This window comes from Pteropus alecto, unplaced genomic scaffold (genome assembly GCF_000325575.1).
Source record: "Pteropus alecto unplaced genomic scaffold, ASM32557v1 scaffold20, whole genome shotgun sequence".
Lineage (NCBI taxonomy): Eukaryota > Metazoa > Chordata > Mammalia > Chiroptera > Pteropodidae > Pteropus > Pteropus alecto.
This window is the reverse complement of record NW_006436298.1, coordinates 13,579,790-13,600,482: the sequence shown is the minus strand read 5'-3', so window position 1 is coordinate 13,600,482 and position 20,693 is coordinate 13,579,790. Positions and strand designations below refer to the sequence as shown.

The window sequence follows — 20,693 nt, the reverse complement described above, 5'->3', positions numbered from 1 at the left end:
CCTCCCCAGAATCTCACTCCCCAACCCGTGGTAATAATTAAATAAAGAGAAAGAAAATTTTTCTTTGTTTGTTCTGGTTTTTATTTAGATTTTTACTTAATTGGACCTGTAACTTCGTACTTTTGGTTAAAGTGTCATACGATCTTCATCTAATAACTACAAAAACAAGCAGATTGTACAAATGACAAGTTATGAACTTGATGTTGACACTAATGGTCATTAAAGAACAAACTTATGTAACTATTGAGGTAATAAATATGTTAATCTCCTTGTTCTATAGCTCTTTCTTGGTTGAAACAATAGATCTACCTTAGGTTTGATGACTGATGATGCCTGCAGTTGGATGTATTATAGCTTTTTGAAAAATTGCCTTTTCTTCTGCTATCTGAAGCTGCTGGCTGGCCTCTTTTTCCCCAAAAGAGCTCTTCTTGCAATACGAATATTGAACCGGTTATTACGAGCTTTCTTATTACGACAAACATCCAGGTTTCTATAGAATTTGTCTCTTTTCTGAAATGTACCTTCCAGTTCTTGCATTTTCTGCTTATACCTTTCTACCTTCTCTGCTTCTGATAACTTCTGTTCTTTCTTGTCCTGTTCATAGTTTATCTGAATTGGCTTCCCTTGCAAAGTTCCATTTGTTTGATGATGGGCATCCTTAAGAAGTTCTACTCTCTTCTGTAACATTTGGCATTCATTCTCCAGCAAAGCTGCAATCAAATGCAATGAATACGTGTCTTGGTTCAGTTTCCTCACCTGTGCCTCCAGCTCATGATTAGCCGACACCTTGTTATTCGGTTGACTTTGGAAATGGAGCTCACGATTTTCAAGAGTTACTCTTATGTCTTTCTGAGATCTATGATACAATTTTATCAGTCCACTAAGCTCAGTATGTTGCACACTCCAGCGTTCTGCTTCCTGTAGTAACTGCTCCATGTTTTTCCTAAGTTTGACATTTTCATCTTGAACATAAGGGAATCTGTACTCTACTTTTTCCTTACTTAGTTGAGTTTCAATAAGAGCTCTTTTTGCTTCTGAATGATTTACCACATTCCTTGCAAAACCTTGTACTGTGTCTTTCCAGTTCTGGTTTTCCAATATCATCTCTTGTTTCTTTGCATTTTGTTCGTTGTCTAGGTCTAAACAACCAAGCAAGTTTTTTAATAGCACTTTATTTATTTTATCAAGTCCTTTGTTTTTTTTCCTAAGTTCTGACACATCCTCGGAGATATTGGTTTCCTCAAAAGACTCTTTTGCTTCTGTGATCTTTTCTTTATAACTTGTCATATTTTTAAGAATATCTTTAATTTCTTTTAAGAGATTTTCAAACTTCTTTGCAGTCTGTTGTTCAGTTTCTTGGTGACAACTGTTACTTAGGGAAGGGAGAGAATTCCAAGAGACAGAGGGAGGTGATCCAATTTCAAGTAAGGCAATGACAATCTTAGGGTCCAAAGACTCTTGATTGAGATCAGGAGTAGGCTTAGGCATTTCAGAGAGAGTGGGCATTTCCATCTTGGCTGAGTTAGTAAGGCTGGTGATCAGAGGAAAGCGGACAACTTTAGAGATTGCAGGAAGGAAAGGTGATGGTCTTCTGAGCAAATGAGTAGAGAGTGTGGAACTAAGCAGAAGTCAGAGACAAGAGTTAAGGTTTGAAACCGTGCAGACGATGGTTAGGTGGAAGGTGACATCTCAGACAACCTAGGGGGGAGGGAGGGTAGGAAAGGGGACCAGGAGCTAGAGCCCCATCTCTCCTCCTCCAGGCTTCTGGAATATTTATTCAGTGATCCTAGCAACCAGGTCTTTATTCTGTCACTGCACGTTGTGGCCTATCCCCAGCTTCTGTTTCATTTGTGTCACAATAGAAGCCTCTTATCCCCCACCCAGTGACTCATGCATCAAAATCAACTTTGAGCCAATGCTGCTCCTCACCTCAGAAAGATCTGTACGTCAATCTTCCCTCTTTTAACTTTTCTAGGTTTTTATTTAGCTCATTCTAACTGTTTTTAGTGACTTTCCTACCTCATTCCCACCACCCCACAACCCAACCTTACCTGCAGTATTTTTTCTTACTACCTAAGTGCATAACTGAGAGAAGTCCTCGCTGGTGAGGTTCCCCATCCTTTCACAGCACCTAGAGACTTTATTGCTTCCATTGGAGGAGAGATGCTACTGTAAAAGAAAATTATCCTTACAAAATTAGACCCCAAATGTACCACATCTTTTTCTGATATTAGGGAAATAATGCCAGGAATTGCTCCATTCAAAAATATCCTACTGCAGTAAGAAGAAAATATCTGAATGGTTCCTTAACACAATTACAAATTAGGACTTTGCTTGGCTTCAAATACAGGCATCCTTTAAGATAGGTTTAGTAAGCTTGCTCCTAGGTCTTTTATATCAGGTGAGATAAAACTTTAATCATTACTTTGCACAAGAACTTGTTAAAATGGTATACTTTATCTAAAGCATTTGAAACAGCTAAATCCAGTAGAAAATTAAATTACCTTGAGAATATTAAGTTCAAAGAACACATTCCTTAAGTGAAACTTTTTCTTGGCCTTCAAAATCTTGCTAGCAAGCACTTTACTAACTAGAAGTTTGCTTCCAATCTTAAGGGAAAATTCATACTCTGGTAGTTTTTTTTTCCCCCCTTAGGAAAAATTTGCGTCTTTTTCTTTTACAGCTACCAACTCATTTTGACTTAAATTTCCCTGAGCTTCATGCTCATCTTCCAGCCAGCTGGGCTCAGAGCCATTGCCTCATGACTATCCACAGATACAGCAGTGTTGGTCTTTTTTTTCCCTTTTTTCTTTTTTTTTTTTACTTGAAAGAGGCTTTTTCCAATCTACACAATAATACCATAACATAGATGCGAACAATTGCTCTTATGCTTTAATTCCATCTCATAAGATCTGACTTTGGTGTTTCCCCCTTTGATTTAAGCCATTATTTAAGATAGTTTTTTAATTTCCAGGACAAGAGACTTTTTTTTTTTTTCTGATTTAGTTATTTCTAGCTTTATTGCATAGTAATCAGAAAATATAATATTTTTACATTTTGAAATTGATATTTTTCTCTTTGGCCTATCAGTGTTCGTATACGTTTCATGGATACTTGAGAAGAAAATGTATTCCCTATTTTCTTCTTGTTCTTGTAGCTTTTTGATACTTTTGGGCATTAATCTGATATCACCCTTGGCTTTGATTTTTATGGAAACTGGTTTGAAGGTAGTTTGGTCAAGATACTAAAAGAATTGTTTTCATTTCATCAAAAGGAAATTTAAATATTTTCTATCTCTATAAATATAATGAATTTCAAACAACATTTCTGTTAATTTGACTGAAATTTGAGTTTACTGTAGATGCTAAAAGACATTCAGAGTTGTCCTCTTTTCCTTATTGACTCATACTCCCAGTGGATAACTATGGAAGTTAAATACATTTTGATTGTCTTACAATTACTATTTATTAAGTTTCCCAAAGCTTAGTGACTTTTAAAAGAGTAATGCAAAAAGAAGAGCAGGAAGCTGTTTCTAAAATTATTAGAGAGAAAATACGTATAGAATTTTCTCTCTCTCCAATACCAGTTTGCCTTAACAAAAATATAAGTCATATCAAAGAGTCCATGATGTGAATATGTCTTATTTCTGATGATGTTAACCTTGGTTGTTTTACTAAGTGATATCTGCTAGATTTTTCCACTATAAAGTTACTACCTTTCTCTTTATAATTTACAGATATCTTGGGGGAAATATTTCGAGACTATGAAATTATCCTGTTTCTCCTCAAACTTTTGCCTTTCAGTATAGAAAAGAGGTGGATCTTTTCTATAGCAATTATTACATTGGTGATCAAATGGTGATTTTCTAGTTCTCTCATTTCTTTTACATTTATTGATTGAAATTATTTTGTAAAGAAGAGCTGCCTCCTTTCCTCTTTTTACTTATGTTTATTCATTTATCCATTCATTCATTCATACATTCAACTATGTGTTTATATAAATATGGATTCATAGATATTTATTTTGGGCGTTATAAATGAATACTATTATTTATTTTCTTCCTCAAATATGTATGAAGAATTTTAATATGTTGGGTTTTTAGTATAATGAGCTATATTTTTATTTTGTGTAATCATTCTAATTGTCCAATAGTTTATTTTTTTAACCAAAACCTGGTATCTGATTAACGATGACTATTCAAGGATTAGTCTTTATATGTATAAGGGACTCTATGCAGAGTGTGACTTAAACATATGATTGCTTTTATATGTAGTATTATACTTGTGCGTTAGCAGGTTTAGAGGAAAAGTTTCCTGATAATGTGAAATTTTATTCAAACAAAATACAGATGTAGCTGGACATGTCTATTAACCCTTTCCCTCAGTATAGCCTCTTCTCTTTGACCACCAGGTGGTGCTGCAGACTTTAAAAATTACTATAGAAACATCATCATTATTATTATTATTTTTAATTTTGAACTCTAGAATGGATGAAACTGTGGAGATAGTCTTACCCACAGTATTATTTTCTTCAGAGTTTGTGAGTGGAGATTATGAGTGATTTTCCCAAAGTTACGACTAGTTATGGAGAGAGCTGCCTCAACTTGTTAAACCTGCAGAGGAGGCAGGTTCTGCAGATCAGGAGGCTGTGGAAGAATTTTAAAATATCTGCTAAGTGTTATACAGGAAAAGGACTATGCAAAAGAGCAGGTTTTCGAAGTTGCTGAGATTGGCTTGCTTTGTATAGATGCTGGCAAACAAACCTATATAACATAAATGGCATTTTGACTGATAAAAATGTGACCAGTGGCTCGCAAGAGTTTAACTTTCTATTTCCCTTAGAAGCAGTAGTTTTGTCTTCTCTAAATGTTGGCAGCAACTTTATAACATAACTACTGCAAATAACCAGAATCAGTTATATGTAGGAAAAAATTTAACAAAAATTGCACTTTGTAAACAACAAAGTATTGTTGAAAGAAATTAAAGACAATCTAAATAAATGTGAAAACATCTCATGTTGATGGATTTGAAGATGATATTGTTAAGGTAGCGATACTCCCCAAATTGATCTACAGATTCAACACAATCTCTATCAAAATTCCAGCTGCTGCCTCTTTTGCAGAAATTGACATGATGATTCTAAAATTCATATGGAAATTCAAGGGAGCCAAAATAATCTTGAAAAAGGAAAACAAAGTAGAAAGACTCACATGACCTTATTTCAAGATTTACTCTAAGATATAGTTTTCAAGACAGTATGTATTGGTGAAAGTATAGACATATAGATCAATGAAACAAAATAAAGAGCTCAGAAATAGATCCATACAAAAATAGTCAACTGATTTTTATCAAAGACAGAAAAGCAATTCAACAAAAGGTGCTGGACAAATCAGGCATGCAAATGTAAAAGACAATAAACATACACTACACTTCTTCCAAAAATATTAGCTCCAAATGGATCGATCATACACTTAAATGTAAAATGCAAAACTAAAACTATAATAAAACAAGAGAGAAATCTGTGTGACCCTGGATTTGGTGCTGAGTTTTTGATACAACACCAAAAGCATAATCCATTAAAGACAAGTTTGATAAATTGCAATTTATCAAAAGTAAAACCTTTCATTTGGTGAAAGACACTGTTGAGCTGAATGAAATTACAAGCACAGATGGGGAGAAATATGTGTAAATCACATATGCCATGAAAGACATATCCAGAAGATATAAAGAACTTTTAAAACTCAACAAGAGGTGTGTATAGCCATGCCACCCTGAACGTGCCCAATCTCATCTGATCTCAGAAGCTAAGCAGGGTAGGGCCTGGTTAGTACTTGAATGAGAGACTACCTGGGAATATCAGGTGCTATAGGTGTTAAAAAAAAAAGAAGAAGAAGAAGAAGAAAACAACCGAATTTAAAAACTGTACAAAATATCCAAACAGAACTCTTCACCAAAGAAGATACATGTATGGCAAATAAGCCATTGCTATAAAAAGATGCTCAACATCATTTGTCATTAAGGAGGGCAAATTGCAAAGCAATGAGATGCCATGACATAACATTAGAATATTTAAAATTAAAAAAGACACCTGACAATACAAATGCTGTCAAAGATTTGGAACAAGGGGTACTGCCTTTCATTGCTAGTAGGAATGCAAAAATGATAAAGGTGCTTTGGAAGACAATTTTCTATTTTTATATAATGTTAAGCATAGACTTACTATATGACCTAGCAGTCATCCTCCTAGGTACTTACCCAACTGATCTGAAAACATGTCTATACACAAAACCCACATGTGAATGTTTATAGCAGCTTTATTCATAACCACCAAAAGTTGGAAGCAACCAAGATGTCCTTCAATAGATGAATGGATAAAAAAACCTGTGGTATACATGATGGAAAAATATTAAGCAAGAAAAAAGGAACACACTATTCGTCTGCACAATATGGCCAAATCTTACATGTATTTTGCGAAGTGAAAAAAAAAGCAGACTGAAAAGTCTATATATTGAATAATTTCATTCATAAGACACTCTGGAAAAGGCAAAACTGTAAAGATAGAAAACAGATCAAAGGTTTCCAGGGATTAGGAGAATAAGGGGTTAATGAGGGAAAGTACAGGGTATTCTTTAGGTTGATGGGATTAACCTGTGGTACTGTAGTGATAGATATATGATTCTATGCATTCATCAAAACCCATAGAAGCTACAGTTCAAAGAGTAAACTATGTTGTATGAAAAAAATTTTTTTAAGGCAACCAGAAGGCCAGAGGACACAGGGATGAAATGCAGGTAGTGATAATGCTTAATGACTTGCCTCCCAAGAGAAAGGGGGAATAAAAGTAACTTGACAGTGGAGAAACTATAAATACTGTCTGGGTCCATTGACATTATCGATGTTGAGTCATGTTAATAGCATGTCTCCCTGTTGTGATGAGAATGGGACTTTTTATCTCTGTGATCTTTTTCCCCAAAACGCATCACTCCTAGTCTATCCATGAGAAAAACATCATACAAAAACAAACTGAAAGACATTTAACAAAATATCTGACCAGTACACCTCAAAACTGTCACAGTCATCAAAGGCGAGGAAAATCTGAGAACTGTCAAAGACCAGAGGAGACTAAGGACACATGACTAGTAAATATAATGTGGCATCCAGGGACAGAAAGACATTGGGTGACAACTGAGGAGATACAAATGAGGTAGAGAGTTTAGTTAATAATAATACATCATTGTTAGTTTCTCAGTTGTGACAAATGTATCATAGTGCTGTAATATATTAAAAATTGGGGAAACTAGATAAAGGGTACACAGAAACTCTGAACTATCTTTGCAACTTTTCTCTAAGTCTAAAATTTTATTCTAAAATAAAAAGATTATTTTAAAAAATTAATTAGCCAAATTCTTTTCTTGGCAACATTGAGATATATGGTAGAGTGTGAGTGTGATTTCAATTAATTATAAAGGTGAACTTTTTGTGTTAACTAAGAAAGTGACATCTTCATCTCAGCCCTGTAGAATCGAAAAGTATAGCATAGATGTCAAAATGACACAGAGCTAGCTTGAAGGAGTTCCCACTGTCAAATACGGGATGTTACACACCAAAATAAACAATAGTATTAACAGATATTACCAGTAGAATAAAATAAAAATCCATGGGTTCATACTAATACAAATAAATGTTAAATAAGTGATATAGCTAGATAGATGATAGATAAATAGATAGATAAAGAAAACAGTTCCTCACAATAAAACAGTAAATGCAAAAGTAATGATGGGATTAGAAAACCATTATTTAGCAACCACCACAGTAATAGTTTTTTTAATCAAGGATCATTAGTGTATGTTAAAACTAGTGAGTGAAAATTTGACAAGAAACAAGGTATTTAAATAATCTCAAAGCATCTTTCCAAAGATACTTATTAATAGCAAAAGGAAAAGTAGTAGCTTTATAATGGAGAGTCCAAGCAGCCACAACCTTAACCAAGTGACCAAAGTTAAAACATAACCAGTAGCGGGACAAATAAAATTTTATGTGCCTTCGGATGCACTGAGACAGATACATCACTTCTGTGTTATTCATGGACAAAAACGCAAAATCTGAATCTAAACATGGAAAAACATCAGAAAAACAAAAATTGAGGGATATTCTTTAAAATAACTGGACTATACTTTTAAAAAAACTCAAGATCATGAAAGCAAAGAAAGAGTGAGAACCTGTTTAAAGGAGATTAAAGAGGCATGACAACTAAATGCAATGAGTGATTCTGAACCGGGAAAAAAAAATTACCTTTAAGAGACATTATTGGGACAATTAAATATGAATACAGTCTGTAGATTGGAATCCAGGCATCAGTACTTTTTGAAGCTGTCCAGTAGATTTCCATGTGCAGCCAAGTTTGAGAACCAGTAGAGTCGCTCGCCTGAATAGATTTATTTATTTGTCACTTATTTATGTATTTTAAATAAAAAGTGCATATATTTAAGGTGTACAACATGGTTTGATATACATATACATAATAAATTACCATAGTGAAGCTAATTAACATAACATTTCCTCACATAGTTAGCATTTTGTGTGTGTGATGAGTGCACCTGAAATCTACTCTCTTAGCATATCTTCAGTGTTCAATACTGTATTATCAAGTATAGTCATTGTGCCTGTACATTAGGTCTCTATACTATTGGCCCTGGTTTTCAGTTAGAACTCATTGCTTTCCCAATTAGACCAAGCAGTTTCTAGCTCCTGCATATAGTGTTTGAGGATCCCCAGGATGCTCTGAAGGCAGATTGTCAAGATAAAATGTTATAAGCCTAATATTGGCATGCTTTTATGGTAATTAATAAGATTAATGATTATGTAACTACGTTAAAAGAATTGCAGAGGACTCGAATGATGTAAATAATTAATCTTCCTTCACCATGCTGTTTCTTGGTCATCAGTTCTGCTTTGTTTCTTATTTTCTAAAGACAAGGTTCTATCTCTAAAGCAAAAAGGTCAAACAAGGAAATCGATGTGAGAATATAGAGCTCAAGTAGCTTGTCTCTAAATGTCAGATCAGTTCTCTTGCCTATCAGAATTAGGGTTCCTTCTTTTCTTTCTCATCTTCTCTGGGCCCGGGATGCCAGGCCTTTTGCTTCCTGAAAGACCAAGGTTTTTACTGGCCATATTATACTATTTACACATGCTGAAATATCTAAAAAGTGAAAAAGAGCACTACATCCTCTCCTGTCCTCCAGCTAAAGTCCCGCCATTCTTATCTTTCCAAAAAAACAACTGAACACTATTTCCATTTCCTCACTCCTACTCACTCTTCAAATCACTGGAATCTGACGTTCCTCAAAGACCCCCTTGCTGAGAAACCCAAAGGACAACTTTACATCTTATTGACCATTTCCTTCAACTGCATTTTACACTCTTGGCCATTCCAAACATCCGGACCCAGAACAAACTTTGAATTCAGACAGCCGGAGTTCAAATCTCAGCTTGACTACTTACTAGCCCTGCTACCTTGGTCAGTTACCTAATCTCACAGAGCCTCAGTTTCTTCTAGTGTTAGGTGGGAATTGTGATTACATGTACTCATGAGACAGGATATTGTAAGCACTGAGCATAGTATCTGACACTCAATAAGCAATCAACGAATTGTGACTTTATTTTTCCTTGCATGGCACCAACTTCCCTAATTTTCTACCTTACTCTTGTCATTTGTTCAGTCTTTTCTATGTGCATGACTTTCTAGATTCCCAGGAGTATTCCCTAGCTTTTCCAAGACCCCTTCAAATGACTCATTCCCCAGTTTTTCCATTTAAGTTTTTGGTCAGCCTCTCATTAGCCCTAACTGGTGTAGACACCTCAGGCAGCTGCAATGTTAAACAAATGCTGCTAATAATTTTTGATAAATGTCTTGGCTATGGGGCTCTTCTCACCCTGTGAGCTCTTAGGTTAAATAGAGACAAGTCTTAAGAATGGCTAGCTTTTCAGGGAGCTTCCAGATAGGTCAAATAGTGATAATTCTTTGAGGTTGGGCTTTTTTGGGAGCTCCAAACTATTCTACCCACTATGGTAGCTTCTAGGTTGCTGGTTTTCATAGCTACTCAAGTTGTGAGGCTACTGCAGAACTGGGGAAAGAAGGATGGCAGTAAGGCAAGTTAAAACACCACAGAGCTCACTGTTCTTACTGAGATTCACTCATTTTTCTTGAATAAATGCTCTTTGGATTTTTGCAAGACTTTGGTTAATTTCTAGAGTTCTAAAAAAGTTGATTTTGATAATTATTTTTGCCAGTGAACTTGTAGCTAATGTGGAGTGAATTTTCAGAGGTTCTTATACATCCTTAATTCAAAATCGCCCATTATCTTCCCCCTAAGCCCCAAACTGCCTGTCCAGCTTGGTTTCTTTTCTCCTTAAACGGTACCTACAGAGTTTCGTTAAATGGAAATCTGGAAATCATCTTTGACTCCTCTCTCTCTCCTCCTCCCTCTTTCCATCCTTAGTGCCAATCAAACACCAAATCCCAATCTTTCCATCCCCTCTATATCCTCCATTACACTATAGTCCTAGGAATCATTTACATATACAGCATAGTGAAGGATAAAAGTTCAGGCTTTGGGCTCAAGTTGACGTGGGGATTCTAGGCCAACTTTGCTATTTACTAGCTCTGGGTCCTGGGCAAATTACTTATTCACTCTGTGACTCAGTTTCCTCATCTATAAAATTTAAGTAACATTAGTTCTTAACTCATGGGATATTTATGAGGATCAAGTGAGAAAATCCTAGTAAAGAATTTATTATGTTGCCTGATATGAAGTAAGGACTCAACATATGATAGTAATATATTATTAGACTAAAGTTCCAACATGATGTATAATGCACAATAGCTTTTGGTGGGAGTTTATCCTTCCAGCATCTTCTCTCATCACTTTCCTGTGTTGGAGCCATTAGAAATTTTATTTCCTCATATGTGTGAGAATGTAGGATGCTCTTTCTCAGTTCTCAGCTCTCAGCTCTCAGCTTCAAATGTGTTCTTCTTGCTGCTTGAAACACCTGCTTTTTCTACAACATACCAGACATGGTTCTGACTCAGGCTGGCTATTCCTTCTGCCTGGCGAGATCTTTCTCAGATCTTCACATGACTCGCTCCCTCTCTCAATTCATGTCTCTGTCCAAATATTATCCCCTCCGTACAGCCTTCCCTGACCATCATATGTAAAGTAGCGTTCCTATGGCAACCCCTTTTCTTTACTTAGTTGTCTTTTGTAGCTTTTATCTCTGCCTAGTATTATATTATCAATTTCTTTATTACTTACCTATTTTCTCTGTTAGAATGTAAGTTCTCCAAAGCCAAGAATTTTGTCTTGTTCCTCGTTGTATCTCTAACACTTGTAAAATCCCTGACTCATTAGAAATACTTAATAAATGTTTGTGGAAAAAATGAATAAATGTGAGCTCATAATGAGTTTTCCTGGTAAGATTTGCTGCTGAAATTATGTCAAGATGAAGATAAGACACAGATATTATTTTAGATACTGAAATGACCTCCTGTGACTAAATATAGGAACATTGACAGACACAGGTTCACTTTAACAGACTTATTCCATTAACACGAGAGGAAGAGATTCCAGGTAGATACAATATCAATAACAGTAGAGGCTTTCATTAGTTTCAGAGGGTGGACCAAAAGACTGATCTTGGATTAGGAAATCTCTCCTTGAAAAATTGCTATCGTTATGGTCTTCCTGGGGTTGGTTAGACATTCCTTGGCTTTTGAAAAGTTATCTTTTGATACATACATATTAATATCTGCCTTGAGCTAGCAGCCTGCATCTTCTCACCAGAACTCCTGCAGTATATGCAGTCAGCCAGCTGTCACGACCTTTCATATCATGAAGAGAAATCTGGATTTATAAGACCTTTGTTTTCTGCACTTCATCCTTCCCTCGAATTTTCTGCTCTTGGAATTTTACCTACTTCATAGCTGATATTTCTGCTCTTTTTTCCCATTCTAAGTCTTCTCGAAACAGCTTCTTTGAATAATATTACCTTTCTGCCCAAGAGTTTATTAAAGATATCAACTTTCTGATGCAAAGTTTTGTATTCATTTTCCAGTAGAGCTTTGGCTTAAAGCAGTGAGCAAGATCAATGTTCCAATTTCTCTGTTTTCCAGCCCTTGATGTGCTAGCAACTCAGCACTCTGTTTGGATTGGAAATGGCCTTTATCTTTTTCAGCTATGGTTAGCAAAGTTTCCTTTTGTGAGCTATCTATCATCTGTTTTTTAACTTCTCAGTTTGGTCACCTGCCAGCTATTTCAGCTGCACAATGCTGTTACTCAAAACTTGAACTTCATGTTCTTTTTGAGCAAGAGCATTTTCTATGTCTCTTGGAAATTTCTGACAATATTCAATTAGATAGCTGAGCTTATTTCAGCTTTCTGCTTCCAGTTGTAAATGCCCAACTCTCTTAAGTCCAGTGTATTCTTTTTTAACCCTTTAGAATTTAGATTTTCTCCCTTTACTTAGATAACTTCATTAAAGGCTCTTTTTACTTCTGAAAGTTTGCAAAAGCCCTTGTAAAAACTAACAATATTTCCACTGAGTCATTGAGTTCTAATATGTTATCCTGGTTCTTTACATTGCTGTTCTTGGGGCCTAAAATAACAAATGGATTTACTACTGCCGCTTGATTTATTCCTTTAAGCCCTTTGGTTGCATATCCAAGCCCATTTCTTCAAAGAGATTCTTATTGTTATTTGTGTCTTGGGTTCCTCAAAATACTTCTTTGTAGTTCTGATGATCTGTTGCTAAGTGACAACTCTCTAAGAATCTCTCCCTCCAAGAGGTTTTTAAATTTCTGCAGTGTGCTGCCAGTCACCTCATATCTTTTTTTTTTTTTTTTCTTTATAGGTGGAAGTATTCTCCCTGAAGAAAATGCCAAAGTAATTATTTCCTACTTAGGCAGTTATACTTATAGATTACCAAGGCACTTATTGAAAATCAGGCTGTGGCAACTGCAGGGAGGTATGGTGATGTGGCAGAGAAGAGAGAAGTGTGAGGCCAGCAGGTGCCAGAGAGAGAAGCCTGGGTCCAGAACAGGCAGTGGATACACCAGTTGAAGTTGATCCTAGTGGAGCTGGATGAGGAAAAGAGCCCAGGAGAAGGAAGAGCTAGAGCTTGGGATCTGTTCTTCCTCTAGGACTTCCTGCTGTGCAGTGTCTGGCCCTGGCATCCAGATTTTAATTCCAGTATCAGTCAGGGCTGATCTATCCCCAGGTCTTATTCTGCCTTACTACAGTCAAATCCTCTCCTCAGCAGCACAAATGCCCAGTGGCACCTGTGTAGGAATTAGAAACAAACACTCTTGCCAGCTTCTAGGATATTTTCCTGCTGGATGGTTATAATAAGTGCACAAATCTATAATACATATGATGTGATTGGTACTTCCTAAAGTCATGCCATCTATAACTTGTGAAATCGGACACAGTGGCTTGTCCCTCCAGCTCCCTGCAGCGTGACCTTCTTCCCCAGAGTCTTCTCAGACTTCCCTAACTCCCTACCCTAGAATGATCCTAAAAATAAGCATTGCCTCCCTTCTGGGAAAGTCTCAGTTTCATTTAATCCCATCTGCCCTCTTTCTTCCTCCAGCCCCTCCCACTATTGCTACTCAAGATAGAAGATCAGTCCCCAGGGTCATGAGTATCTATAGAAGCCCAAATTATTTAAAGGAGATAGTTACACTACATATGAAATTGAGGTAAATGTTTTTGCTCATGAGAAGAAAGTATAAATATAGAGTATAAAACTGGGTGTCGCAAGGCCTTGGTCCCAATCCCAGTTGTGCCAATAGCTGAGCCAGGTGATCTCTGGAGTTTTACTATGGGCTTTAGAGATGTCACTGTAAAATAAGTGGAGTGAGCTAGCTGATCATGAGGGCTGCTTCTACATTTGGCATTCTATGTCTGTCCAATGCTCAGGGGTTAATAACAGGATTGAAGGAACAGTGAGAAGGCTAGAAATGGGTTCACTGCTCTTCTGGGATGACATGATGGGAGAAATTATTTATCTGAGAAGAATAAATCATGTTGTACTACCTACATCTGAACAAGCAGCTTGACACTTTATTGGTGTTTCTTTGATATCAAAGTCCTGGCCACTTCTAGCTTCTACTTATGCAGATTTTGACCACAGTATGAATGAGTGTTGAAGGTCTTAGGTAGAGTCCATTTATCAGTTAAAGAAATTTCCTTGTATTTCTTGTCTGTTCTGAATGAGCATTGACTTTTTATCAAACGTGTTTTCTGCATCAATTGAAAGGATCGTGTGGCTTTCTCCTTAAATCTGTTAAGCTGGTGAATTACATTGGTAGTTTTCTAATATTAAGCCATCTTTAAATTATTTTGAAATCATGTTCTTTTTAAATACACTGTTGGAGTGGATTTGCTTGTATTTTATTTAAGACTTTTCCATCTATGCTTATAAACAATCTTTTAAGCACAAAAGAAAGCTTATTATCTTATTTACCTAAAAATTCCGGTAGTAATTTCATCTATGTTTATAAGAGAAGATTTTTAATCTTCTCTTTTTGTGCTGACCTTGTCTGGTTTGAGTGTCAGGGTTAAACAAGTCTTATAAAACTAATTGTGCAATTTTCCTTTTTTTCTATTCCCTGAAATAGTGTGTATAAAATAAAGATTAGCTGTCCTTTTAAGTTTTATTTTTTTTTAACGAACCTCTAAAAATATCAGAAGTAAACTTCCACTTGGGCAGGATGGTGTCTGGATATCCTGGATGAACGAACTTCCCAGTTAAACAACTATGCATCCTGGAGTAAATATTTTTAAAATTATGTAACTGTATTGCTGAGCTGGCCAAGAAAATTCAAAAGAGAAAGGAAAGTGGGAATTCAGAGGAAGCAAGAAACCAGATTCTTCCCTCAGGGCATCTCAAAATCCTCTTAAACTTGAATTTCAGTGTTGACAGTTGAGTCTAATGACAGGAGGATAGGAGACAAAACCCATCTCAGAGTCTAATAGAGGACTTCTCTAAAACTGGGTCTGCAAAATGCTCAGACCTTTGTATAAGGATAAATTAGAAATAAATGCATATTACAAAAGGGAACAGTAAGGAAACTTGCTTATCTTGAACTTTTTGCTGAGTGGAGGGTAGAGGAAGACTTCCTTGAGAAGTTAAAATCAATTTTTATTTGGGCACAAGGCTGCCTAGAGTACAGATTATATTTCCCTGTCTTCTTTGAAACTAGATGTGATCATTTGACTGTACGTTCTGGCCAATGGAATATCAACGGAAGTGATGCTTGTATTTCATTCAGGACTCTTCTATGTATGTTCTAAAATCAGATTTATTTTTAATGTTCTTCTCTTGTGCTGAGCTTGTCTGGTTTGAGAGTTCTTAGAAAGGGAAAAAGGTATTGAGTGACTCCAAGGAAGTGAGAATCAAGAGGTGAATGATTCATGGCAGCACAATTTACAGTAGCCAAGATATAAAAGCAACCTAATGTTTGTCAACAGACGATTGGATAAGGAAGTTGTTGTTCATACAGACAATGAAATATTTCTCAGCCATTAAAAAAATGAAATCCTACCATTTGCAACAACACGGATGGACCTAGAGTGAAATAAGTCAGACAGAGAAAGATAAATACCATATGATTTCACTTATATGTAGAATCTAAGAAACAAAAATAACAAACTAATCAAAAAGAGACTCAGAGATATAAAGGACAATCTGGTGATGGCCAGGGGGGAGGGGGCTTGGGGATCTGGGAGAATGAGGTGAAGGGTTAAAGAAGTACAAATTAATAGTTGATAGTTGGTCACGGGAATGGGGAGCACAGCACAGGAAATGCAGTCAGCATTACTGTAATGGCTAGGGGGAGAGCCAGAGGAGAGAAAGAGCAATTAGGGAGATGGTTTTGTAAACTATATAAATGTCTAACCAATGTACTGTATACTTGAAACTAATAAAATAAAATTTTTTAAAAAAAGAGGAGAATGAAACATGGAAAGGATGTCACAGAAACAGAATGTTCATATGAGCAAAAGGGATTCTTATTCTTTAAAGAAAATCCCAGCCCTGGGATCTTCTAAGTTTCAGCCAAGATAGCTGCCTTGAAAAAGAATAGCTGCCCTAATTAGTGATGGAATGTGAAGGGAGAAGAGGTGAATTATTTTTGTCTTCATTCCAAAGTTATCTGGAACATTCTGTGGGCTGGAAGCGGGGAGAGTTTTGGGTTGTTATTCAGAAAGGAGAAAAAATTGTGAGTTTGTGTGTTTGAGATAGGTCCAATACAATTTAAATATTTCTTGAACGATCTCTTTTCCTGAATGTGCTTGTCAGAGCTCATATTTCAAATAGGCCTGAATTCAACCTAAATCCCTTCTGCATTCCTCAGTTACTCTTCTCATCTAACTTGCCTCTCTGTGCTCCTCAAAGGAGTCTCATGTGAACTGCAAATCAGTACCTGGTCCTTAAGTGAGACTGCCTCCCCACTTCACACTTGCATAGCTCTGGGCTCAAGGCCACAGTGCTGGTTTGAGTCAAGGCGGGACTGGTTAAAGGAATTCCTTTATCTGGGGCGTAACTGCTGACTTAAGGACTCTATTCCAGTCCCAGCAAATAGTAAAAGATAAAATACTCGTGAAGCCCTTTCTACCCCACAAATTCACAGCTCCAGATATATCCCTCTTTATCCTATCATTAGGTCAAATACTATGAACACCTACATGTTTGTCAATGTTCTAGATTAGCAGTTTTCGAAATCTTTTTGCTAGTATATACCACATAAAAGTTTTAAAAAGTATGTGCTCCTTCATACATTTCTACTTTGACAACTAGAAATTTCTCATAAAATTTCATTTAGGTACATAGCTATAATTCCTATATATTAAAATTTTGACATAAATTTAACTGTTACATCATTCTTTTAAATGTCTCCTATAAATCCAAATACTATGGTGATTTTAGGTTGACTAACACAACCCATCCATTTAAAAAATACACAAACCAGCTTCTCATTATATTTTTATTTATATATTTTTAAACAACCTCTTTAACAATGGGAAATTTTATATTACTCTTTCTTCTCCTTAAAATCATATTTCCAATCCACCCTCGCCCAGATTTTTATCCTAATGTAACATATATTTTGCTTGAAAGTTTTTGTCACTTCTCATAATTCTTTGCAACAAAAAAGTTGACATTTTCATTTTTCATTTTTTTTATTTCCTGTGACCATAAGGCTCTACCTATTATAAATTAAAATTATTAGTAGTACAAAAATTGAAATGTTATTAAAAGAGCTTTAAACATTATTGATATCGATTTATTATTATTATTATTAATTATTATTATTTATTTATTTTTTTAAAGATTGCAAGGAACTTGTCAGCTTACAATCCCTCATTTTTTTTATTTTTTATTTTTTATACCTACAACACCTGGTCTTCCAAGGTGCGACATAGATTTATTTTTAATCTTGTAAAATAAATAAAGTATTTTAATTTTTTCCCCAACTTTATTGAGAAATAAAATATTTTTAAACATCAGGTTGACTCATACCAGTCACTCTTCCACTCAGAGTCAATGTTCTTTTTCCCATACAGCATGTCTCAGGGGCATCAGGAGCATCGATGAAGCAGCATTTCCTAAAAAACTGCTCCACTAAGGCCTCAAGAGTTTTCTTCTAGGTAGCTGACATCTGTTCTTCATTTTGAGTCTGATACTTTCTTGTTTTTACCAGAAGGTGTCAGGCAAAGACAACTATGGCAAAATCATTACCTGGTCTAAACAGATGGTAACATGAATCAGATTTCAGAAATATTAACATGTGGTGAGGGATGGGAAAGAGCATCTTAGAATCAGTGAAGATGTGAGGGCTAAAAAAAGTAATACTTTTCCTCCCACCCTCTAAGTTCTTCTAGCTGGGCTAATAATCAAATTAACAGAGACAGATTAACAGGAGAAAATCAGTTTTAATACATGAGCATAGAGAATTCACGTAGGCATGAAAATTCCAAAGAAAACGAGGTAATATTGGGTATATAAAGTATTTTGGACAAAAGAGAAGGTGGGGGAAGAGATCTGAGATTTCGGAAGTGAGAGTGAAAAATTTACAGGTAATTGAGGAAGAGCAGAATGGACGTGGCAGGCAAATTCTTACTGTGCAGCTCTGAAACAATGGGACGTAAGGGGTATCTAACTAACAGGCACCAGCCTGGTGTCGTCTTATTTACCGTACTTAATTCAAATTAGGCTAAGGCAGCATTCCAAGATTTCTCTGTCTGAATCCCTTGTGCAGGAAAGGGGGGAGAGTCAAAGGTTCTTTCTGAGTTTGATTTCCTTAATAAACAGCTTAAAAAGCAATACACAAGCAATACGCCAAAAACAGTTTTGGTTCCCTTCAAAGTATAGTACTGTAAAAGGGAAGGTAGGAAAGGAAAAGTTTATGAAGCCAAGACAATGCAAATGGACAGTAGGGATCTGGAAATTGACTCTCAAACTATCTGTGCCTTTTGTATACTTTTTGTATACTTTGGATGGTGTACCCAGTTTGAAGACCAGGTCCAAGAAGAGCAGTTCTTAAGCTCAGGATCTTAAAGAGTGTGGAAGACATCAAATAGCATTTGTTTATGTGGATTATATCTATTTACTGTGTCAATAACTAAAACAGATAGTGATTTTATATCTTTTGGTATATACCCAGAACTGGAATTGCGAGGTTACATAGTAGTACTATTTTTAAGTTTTTGAAGAATCCTCTATAATGTTTTTCAAAGTGGCTGCACCAATTTACATTCCTACCAGCAGTACACAAGGGGTCCTCAGGAATAATTTCCTGAATCTCAAGGTGTTTCTGTTTTTAGCTCTTTGAATGGTAACCTTCTCATCCCAAACTAATATCCCTGTACAGGTATTCATTGAATTATTAAATGTTTTACATTTTCCTTTTACTTCCTGCTTTGGTACATGAGAAATTATACAAGTTCCTTAGCTCTCTGCCTTTCTTCCTTCTGCCTCTTTCCTCCAAATAATCACTATTTTCATGTTCTTTATTTTCAGAGGGAATGTCTTCTGGCCACATTTTATCCACAGCGATCTTTATTTGGCCTGTGCCATTTTTTAACATTGACTGTCTTTAGATGGAGTAATAGTGCACACTCACTACTGTCTGCTATGGTTCTTACTGCCCACATTGCTTCATACCCTGCCTTCTTCAGTCACTTGTATCACCTGTCTACTTTCTATAAGAATTTACTTATATAACTGCCGCGACCTGCATGGCTAGAGTGTTAATATACCTGAGAGGGGGCAATGGAAGGATGAAAAAAAACAGAGACAATATATACAAAAGCTGGGGCCAGGTAGGACACTGCACTGTGATGAAGATACAGTGACCCTGAGGCAAACTCAACCTGTTTATTATATACAACTAGAACAAGGAGGGGATGGGAGTCTTGTTCTCGGAACTTGAGACTTGATGGCAACAATAATCTCTCAGAGGTCTGTCTTGTACCCACACATCTGTGCTAAACCACAAGCAGCCATTTATTCTTTGTTTGCTTCTCTGCCTTTGGCAGATTGCTACAGTCAGGCATGGCTTTGCTAATGCTTCGACTACGGGTCAGGCTCAGATCCAGCTCTCTACATACAACTTTAGCTAATATCTACACTTCCTTGTTTCTTCAACTATAGAGAATATTTCTTGAGTCCTATATTAGTTTTCTATTGATGCTGTAACAAATTACCACAAATTTACTGGCTTAAAACAACACAAATTTATTACCCTACAGTTCTGGAGGTCAGAGTCTGAAATGGGTCTCACTGGGCTTAAATCAAGGTGTTGGCAGGGCTGTGTTTGTTTCTGGAGGCTCTAGGAGAGGCTCTAGGTTCTAGATGCCACCTGGATTTCTTGGCTCATGGCCTCTTCCTACATCTTCAAGGTCAGCAACAGCTGGTTGAGTCCTTCTCATGCTGCCATCTCTCTGGTTCTCTCTCTTCCACCTTTTTCTTCCATATATAAGAAGCTTATGGTAACGTTGTGTTTACCTGATTAATCCGGGACAATCTCTCCATCTCGAAGTCAGCCTATTAGTAAACTTAATTCCATCTGCACCCTTAACTGCCCTTTGCTGGTAACCCGACATATTCATAGGTTCCTGGGATCAGGACGTGGACATCTTTGAGGAGCCATTATTCTGTCGACCACAACTCTCGATTTAATAAGACAAGGATATTAAAGGTTCTACCCTTTCTTTAACTGCTCCACCTCAAACCTCACAGTTCTGACTTCTGTCATCAACATTTTGACATCTCCAAACTTTCATTTATATATTGTTCTGTTACCATAGTTAAATTGTTTGCGCTACAATTATAGATTCAGTCTAAAAGCTGAAAAGTCAATAAACAGGGTTTACTTTTTTGTACTATAGAATTCTAGTCTGGGAATTATTTCCTCTTAGAATTTTGAAGGTGTTGCTCCATTGTTTGCTAACATGTAGTTTGGCAAATAAGATGTCTGTTGCCAGTCTGATTCTATTTTGGGGAGTGAGGTTGGGAAGAATGCCGTTCCCAAGTATTTTATCCATAGGAGATAGTGTTATGGCGCGAACGATTCTAAGACCCACAGAGCCAATTGAGATTAATTATGAGCCTTTATTAGCCGGCCGACAACTGACT

General features: G+C 36.3%; 1 protein-coding gene and 1 pseudogene across 1 annotated transcript; one reads left to right on the top strand and one right to left on the bottom strand.

Moving 5' to 3' along the window:
* Positions 1-381: 381 nt before the first annotated feature.
* Positions 382-20,161, bottom strand: SPZ1 (spermatogenic leucine zipper 1). The gene is made up of 2 exons (XM_006913372.2): positions 20,064-20,161; positions 382-1,618 (listed from the first exon to the last, which is right to left on the bottom strand). The coding sequence occupies exons 1-2, from the start codon at positions 20,159-20,161 to the stop codon at positions 382-384; spliced, it is 1,335 nt and encodes a 444-aa protein (XP_006913434.2).
* On the top strand, positions 5,753-5,871 carry LOC112480834 (annotated as a pseudogene).
* Positions 20,162-20,693: the final 532 nt, after the last annotated feature.

Excerpts from the sequence above, each read along its gene's own strand:
- SPZ1 (XM_006913372.2), bottom strand. The coding sequence starts at position 20,161 with ATGTCGGGTTACCAGCAAAGGGCAGTTAAGGGTGCAGATGGAATTAAG. Across the intron at positions 1,619-20,063 it reads GATTGTCCCGGATTAATCAG|TTCCACACTCTCTACTCATT; the intron begins GTAAACACAACG and ends ACTTCTGCTTAG.